A 7,733-nucleotide genomic window follows, 5' to 3' on the forward strand; every position below is an offset into this window, starting at 1 on the left:
ACCCCCTTCACTCTAAAGTTAATTTTTAATCTTCTTTTCAGGGTGACCAACAAAGCCATACATATACACTGGGACGTTCTGTTACTGTCTCTTAGCGAGTAGGGTGGTGTGGACAATTGCATGTATTTTCTCCTTCCTCTTCAATACTTTGGACGTCCATCACAGCTTGTGGATCATGCCTGGGTTTCTTACATGGTTGTGGAAGTATAGGAATTACATTGTGATAGTCCTTACTCCTCTTTTACTTCTGCCTCTGCCCCTCGTCATTCCGACCCTGGTAAGCAAATTACCACGTGCATGCGTTTTCTCCTGTTGCAGGACACATTTTAGACTTCAGACCTGCAGAATGGGCTTGTCTAATTGCATAATGGATATTAGTCCAACGCTATGTAATTGACTTTCTGGCCTCCGATGTTGCTGAATATGTATTTCTTTAAAAGTGAAAGTATATTTCTGATGTTGCAGTGCCTCATTAAAAATGCTGTGCACATCTTCTAAAACTGATGAGTAGGTTAGCAAGAAAGCCACTTAAGTGCAGCGGAAATTCCTTCAAAGCAAATGAAAACATCTAACTTACAATATGTGCAATTAAAGGCAGAGTGCAATGTTTTCTCTCCATCAGTACTGATGAACACATGATGCAGTTTAGTCATCAACTGTTCAACTGTTGAGCTACTGAATTGAGAGCCGACAGAGAGTAAATAATATCACCTGTGCTGTAGTGTATTTGCTATTTCGGTTAAATTAGCTTTATATGGCAGAATGTGTTTGAGTACAAATCTGATACCAACATTATTGGACCACCTGGATGGTTGTTTTTGCTAGACACCACTCAGATTAACTGCATAAAATAAAATAAAAAAATCCATTCCAAAACAAAAAGACAAAGGTCTTTCCAATAAAGGCTACAGACTAGATCAGCTTAGGCACAGGGGAACCTTTCTGCTTTTCATGTGTATTTGGACGCCTGAGTGAAGAAGAAATTATGCTCAACCTTCAAATTATTATACCAAACATTGACTTTCATTGCAAAGGTCCCCTTCGCCATGACCACATATACGTTTACTTCTATCGTAGCAGTATAAACTCCGCTATAACAATAATTTCAAAGCTTATCCAAGAGTTATGTGATTATTTAAAAGGTCACAATAGCGTTATTCTAGATAAACCTCTGTCGTAAAAATGACTGTGAATGAGCCGTAAGAGAGGTACCAGGAGAGACGTTGTCTTCTGTGTTTGAGTTAGATATCCGATAGAGTTGCTATTTGAAGGAGAGATACTGAATGTATTGATGTTAATGAGGCAAATAAAGGTCGACCATGCTTGATGTAATTAAAGTGATTGATTCATTCCACCATCGAGGAGCCAGAAGAGCACAGAATACAGGCTCAGATAAAAGTGACTGGAGCTTTGATCTCTGAGTTTTTTTTTATGCTCTCATACTTAAACATTACATTATACAGTATTTTCGATTGTATCCTTAACATGCAATCCCCTTTGTTTTGATATACTTAAAATGATTATACTTGGCCTTTTCAATTAAATAAAAAAAAAAAACTATTTTCTTTTCAAATTGAATCATTCAATCCACAAAGTATTTTTAGGAGAGTGATAGAGTTCGGTATCCAAAGCTGTAGCCACATTTTGGGAAACAACAGCAAAAAACTGAAAATGACAATCAAAAGGGATCAAAGATCTCAGTGTGGAAGGACATCAGTGTCTTTACGTTGTCTCCTTAGCTGCAACATGGAGAGGACGGATTCCGTCATTGACCCTTTGTATCGTGTAATCTTTGACTATGATAAATTGAAAAGTGGGATCATGTTCTGGGGCTCAATCTTTTCCTATTTAATCAAAGATCACAACCTCCGTTTCTATTCAGCTTCTCACAATGATTCACCATTTCAAAAGAGATAAAGCATTTTATGGCCTTGTTTCTGGTTCAGCTGTTGTAAATGGAACATACAATAATTAAACCATCAGCTAAACGCAAAGAACTATCACAAAATGTGTGAACTATTTCCTTATTCCTAGACTTTAACCAACTATCGGTTCATTGATTAATTCCAATAATTAAAACGTACTGTTTACCACAGTTATCAGAGAATAGTTAACAGGCGCTATCTAAGTTCGCCACGGTGAAGGAATGTGCCGCGTAGTTCCCTCACAGGCTTCAGCTTATCTCTTTGTTGAGTAGCCGTCACTCGCACACAATCGTCATTTGACCACTTATTTAAATCATCTGTGAGAAAACGGTATAGACTGTATTTTAAGGCTGCTGAGGAAGATTGTCCTTGTCTGTCATTACAGCAGGCAAAATGTGGCTATGTGATAATCCTCATGGCGCTGTACTGGTGCACGGAGTGTATCCCTCTGGCTGTGACGGCCCTCCTGCCGGTCATTCTCTTCCCCATGATGGGCATCATGGAATCAAGCGAGGTATTCCCGTCTGTACATACACAACCATTTAAATTAATTAATTAATTAATTTGAACTGGGATTTGGATCTTATTTACTTGTTTTTTGTTTCACTCTGTCACCCAGGTTTGTATTCAGTACCTGAAGGACTCCAACATGCTCTTCATCGGGGGGCTGCTGGTGGCCATTGCTGTCGAGCAGTGGAACCTGCACCGGAGGATCGCCCTGAAAGTGCTGCTCATTGTGGGGGTGAAGCCATCTCTGTGAGACATTTACATACTACAAGCCGCAGCTACAATAGAAAGTATGTGTAGGAATCTCATCCAACACTCTTGGGATTAACTGGTAGCCTGACAATAAGCAGGTCTTATTTTCAAAAAAACAGTGGTCGACCTCAGTGAGTGATGGAAATCTTTCCCTAGGATGGCGGAGGCTGTTATGATCTAACATGCAAAGTCCAACTACCTCTCTTCTTCCTCTCCAGCCTGATGATCGGGTTCATGGGCACCACGGCCTTTCTGTCAATGTGGATCAGCAACACGGCCTCCACAGCCATGATGGTGCCCATCGCCAACGCCGTGCTGCAGCAGCTGAACGACACGGAGGCCAACGCCGAGGAGAGGGACAATAACCGGTCTGCTGCAATGGATGGTCAGGATAACCAGGCGTACGAGATGGGCGACACCAAAGGGAGAAAAGAGCTTAATGCAAAGGACGGGGCCCTCGACATCGGTGGGTATAGTAAAAAAAAAAGAATAATAAAAGGTCCAAACGGGGCATACAAGTAGATGAGTTAAAGTGCCACAGTACCGGCCAAGTGTATTCTAGCTGTTGTTTGTACACTTAAGAAGTCTTATACTGTCCCACCCAGTTGCCAGTGACAGGAGTCCGGAGGCCGAGCAGTGCAGACTGAAGCGGGAGCAGAAGTATTTGAAGCTGACGAAAGGCATGAGCCTCAGCGTTTGTTACGCAGCCAGCATCGGCGGGACGGCCACCCTCACTGGAACCACACCCAACGTCATCCTGAAAGGCCAGATCGATGAGTACGAACCTGGACTCTTTTTCATAAATGTTTATCGGATCACTCTGGGAGCTGCCAAGTGACCTTCAGTTTAAAGCCCCGTTAAGTACATTCGACGATTGAGTGTGGACGTAAACTTCTGACTGATAAGGGATGACCAAAAGAAGAGGGCTTCCGTTAGTACACAGCTGGCTGGTAGTTCTGGTGTTTCTACTTTTTTATTTGGGGTTTTTGATTTGGGTTCTTTTTCATCCTCAACAGACTCTTCCCAGATAACGGAGGCGTCATCAACTTTGCAAGCTGGTTTGGCTTCGCGTTCCCCAACATGGTGCTCATGCTCGTCTTGTCTTGGTTTTGGCTGCAGTTTGTCTTTTTGGGATTTAAGTAAGTTTTATGGACTGATACCCTAATATCTTATCACTCCGTCCGGATTATTAAAGACGTACTCATTTTTAACATTACGTTATTCCAGCTTGAAAAAGTCCTTTGGATGTGGCACGCAAGAAAATGGTGACAGGGAGGCGTACAAAGTAATCAAAGACGAGTACAAGAAGTTGGGCAGCATGAGCTTCGCTGAGGGTTGTGTGCTGACCATCTTCACGTTGCTGGTTCTCCTGTGGTTCACCAGGGAGCCCGGCTTCATACCCGGCTGGGCCACTGTGCTCTTCAACAAAGAAAAAACGTGAGTACAACAACTGTTTGTCGTGCAGCTTTTCAATACTCAGGGCGTCAGAGCGTTCTTTTCCCATAATGCAGACATTTCAAATGTGTTTTCAGGTATGTGACGGATGGCACCGTGGCCATATTGATGTCATCGCTCTTCTTCTGCATCCCGTCCAAATTACCCAGATGCTGCGGGAGGTCTGAGGATGGTAGGTTACCCGGCATCTTTTCGAATTTAGTTTGAGCCACAGGTGCATTTGTATACATATCTCATTATAAAAAGGGGTGTAAATTGACTTCAATCACACACAAGTCATTTAAATCTAGTTTCATGTTGAGCTGTCATTTATTGAGAAACATAAAATAGTGATGAGAAAATGTATAAATCCTGTTTTAAGGAGAATGTTGAAGCAAGAAGGCATGAACTTGATCTCTTTATGGCGCTATCTGCACATCTGGACAGAACAGTGGGAAGTTCATTCACTGTTGCATCACATTTTATGTTTGCCGATTAGTTTTTCAAACGAAGATAGGAGTTTTATGAGCACACTTGTCCTTGTCTATGTACTATAACAACCCAAGATACAGTCAATAACTTTTACTGCCCGGAAAAAAACTCATCCTACCGATTCAGCACTTTTAATAAACAAACTCCTTCCTGAATTGTATCCTGATAGCCTGAAGGTCAGAGAAGTGACACAATGATTAACACACACTTAGAAGTGATATGTTTAGAAGCTGTGAGGCAGACTTTGTGGTGCCGTAGTTTGTTGGAAAAGGGAGAAGTAGTTTAAAAGTACTTACAACAACACATGTTAATATGATTTTGATGGCCTACCTATTCATCTCATTTACTTCCTTTTAATCATATTCCCTTTTTTCTCCTTGTTGAAAAAGGTGCTTCTGCTGAAGCCCCTCCACCTCTGCTTAGTTGGGATGTCGTGCACTTGAAGATGCCTTGGAACATCCTTTTGCTTCTGGGAGGAGGTTTTGCATTGGCACACGGAAGTGAGGTAATGCACTCAATCCTCAAATCCACATCGTTCTAAAGGTGATCTTTTTCTTTGACTGTTTGGATGCTGATGAGTGTTTTTGTCCACCTTGCATGAAGAAATCTGGACTCTCACTGTGGCTGGGGGAAAGTCTCGTACCGCTGCAGAGCATCCCTCCTTTTGCCATCTCCATCCTGCTGTGTCTGCTGGTGGCAATGTTCACCGAATGTTCCAGCAACACTGCTACCACCACACTCTTTCTGCCTATACTGGCCTCTATGGTGAGAGCGGACGTTCTCCTCTTTCAATATTTAAATGAAAACGTCTACCTCTTTGGGCGACAGATACACCCTTGAAAGATTGATACTAAAGTGTGTGCATGCCCCTTTTTTTGTGATGTGTTTAATCCAGGCAACGGCCATCAAGATACACCCGCTGTACGTCATGTTTCCCTGCACCATCTCCGCCTCGCTGGCTTTCATGCTGCCCGTGGCCACTCCGCCCAACGCCATCGCCTTCTCCTACGGCAACCTTAAAGTCATGGACATGGTAAGACGGCAAAGCTCAACCCCTAAAGACAAGCGCGTTGACATTCTCGCAATATTTCAGATTAAGGCTTGTATGTAGTTTGTGGATAAACGGCTTAAATTAATACTTAAATCTAATCAGTATATTCTATCTGGACTCGCACAATATCCCTAATATTACCATGGAAACTCAACCGAGGCAGACTGAGCACCAACACGTAGTGTGTATTTTGACAAATATGACAAAAATGTATAAATACCTACTCTGATATTCAATTGTTTTTCTGGTTGTTCCAGGCCAAAACCGGATTCATTCTGAACTTTGTTGGAGTCCTAACCATCAACATTGCCATCAACACGTGGGGCGTGCCCATGTTCCAGCTGAATACCTTCCCCAGTTGGGCTAATGTCACCAGAGTTCCTTGAATGGGAACTCAACAAAATGGACAAATTAGGGGAGATTCACAATATCTGCGTATTGATTCGGATTCCTCCCCTGGAGGACTGGGCTGGCAGGGGCCTCACTATTTCTATTTAAAGCCAGTCAGTCCAACCTGATGTACATAGAGGCCTGCACTTGAGACGGGTTATTCAACGGGTTATTCGCCATGGTGACGCTCATCAGATACCAGCTGCACATGCCGACTGGAAACACTGTAGCCCTTTTTGTTGATGTTTCGACTGAACTTGAGTGATGTTCAGTTAATCTAGATAAATAACTGGATATTTAACCAAGCACATTTTTTAAAACGTCCTAATGAGCTTTTAGCATATAGTAATTGAAGTGTGTCCAAGGTTATTTAACTTTCCGTAAAAGGAAAGAACCGCTGATTCATGCTAACTTGTGTGCCTATGAAGACTGTTATTTGAGGACCTAGCGCTCTCTAGATCTGGAGAAGTATAGCTATTTACTAAATGCAGGTTTTTTTTATGTCTGTGTTCCCTTTTTTGGATTGCTTTTTTATTGTTGTCATGTTGTTGCCAATACTGGTCAGGCAAATGATCGTATCCCCGCCGTTGAATCCAGCTTTTGCCATGTGAAGAGATGTGCTACCGTCAAGGTTTAGGACTTCTAGAGCCTGAGAACACAGCGAAGAGGAGTTCCCGTTTTCTCTTTGAACAATTGAATTGCAACGCTGAAAGGTTATGATGATTTCCAATGATGCCCAAAATAAAATGCGTACCCCAAAGTAAAGTGTTCTTCTTTAAATACGATTAGCTGGTAAGTTGGTGTCTTTCCTGGTGTCCTTTCTCTCTTTGTCAAGTTATTGAGCGGTTTGAAAAGTAATGTGGTTACTCAAACTAATTTGTGTTGTCTGTTGTTTTGTCAACAATAGAATATTCAACTTCCAGGAAAATAAATCTTTGGAATAGACATTCTGCAGGATCAAGGGTTCACTGTATTTTTTGAGACCCGTATGACTTTTACATGTCATTTAATGATGGGACCAAATCTCATTACACACACAGGATTAGGACCAGTGGGTCCTGAATTGATTTATAGAGATCAAAGAACACAGAAGGCAAATCTCTTCAGAGGGTCAATGTGGGTGAAATGTAAAATGATGGAAGGTAAGAGAAATCAATTATAGGAAACTGATGAAAATATTTGATTGAGCCCTTTGGCAGAAGTCTATATAGCTTCTCTATCTGCAGAAAAAAGGCATTTTAAAATGGGACAACTACAGTACACATAGACCCACAGCATAAACAGAAAGATAGGAGATTCTGTTTTTCTGGTAAAGACTGTACGGCGACATCATTCAGAGGAAGAACCATCATTCGTGCTGGATAGGTGCTCACAGTAATGGAAGGCAATGAAGGTGCGATGGATGCTTGTTATCAGAGGTAAGACAATCTTATGCTGCGAAATCTTCTGTCCTTTGAACCTTTTTAAAATTTTACCAATCACAAATTTGAAAAACTGCATTCACAATTTAAAATTCTGCAGGACATTTTCTGCCTGGAAGAATTAATGAACTAACACAAACAATTCTGCCTACAATTGTTAGTTGTGGCTCAGATGAATGTGCAAGATTCTGTTCATGCACAATTATCATAATGATTGGAACGTGGGGAGTTTTACTACTTGACTTTACTCTGCATTTCTGA

General features: G+C 41.7%; 1 protein-coding gene across 1 annotated transcript; it reads left to right on the forward strand.

Annotated features, from left to right (window-relative positions):
* The first annotated feature begins 10 nt into the window (after nucleotides 1–10).
* On the forward strand, nucleotides 11–6,811 carry LOC120823835 (solute carrier family 13 member 2). The gene is made up of 12 exons (XM_040184280.2): nucleotides 11–277; nucleotides 2,311–2,439; nucleotides 2,545–2,681; nucleotides 2,903–3,150; nucleotides 3,290–3,461; nucleotides 3,701–3,823; nucleotides 3,912–4,121; nucleotides 4,217–4,311; nucleotides 5,000–5,115; nucleotides 5,214–5,375; nucleotides 5,506–5,643; nucleotides 5,919–6,811. Exons 1-12 carry the CDS (start codon nucleotides 176–178, stop codon nucleotides 6,045–6,047), a joined length of 1,761 nt encoding a protein of 586 aa, XP_040040214.2. The 5' UTR covers nucleotides 11–175; the 3' UTR covers nucleotides 6,048–6,811.
* The last annotated feature ends 922 nt before the right edge of the window (nucleotides 6,812–7,733 follow it).

Source organism: Gasterosteus aculeatus, chromosome 1 (assembly GCF_964276395.1).
Source record: "Gasterosteus aculeatus chromosome 1, fGasAcu3.hap1.1, whole genome shotgun sequence".
NCBI lineage: Eukaryota > Metazoa > Chordata > Actinopteri > Perciformes > Gasterosteidae > Gasterosteus > Gasterosteus aculeatus.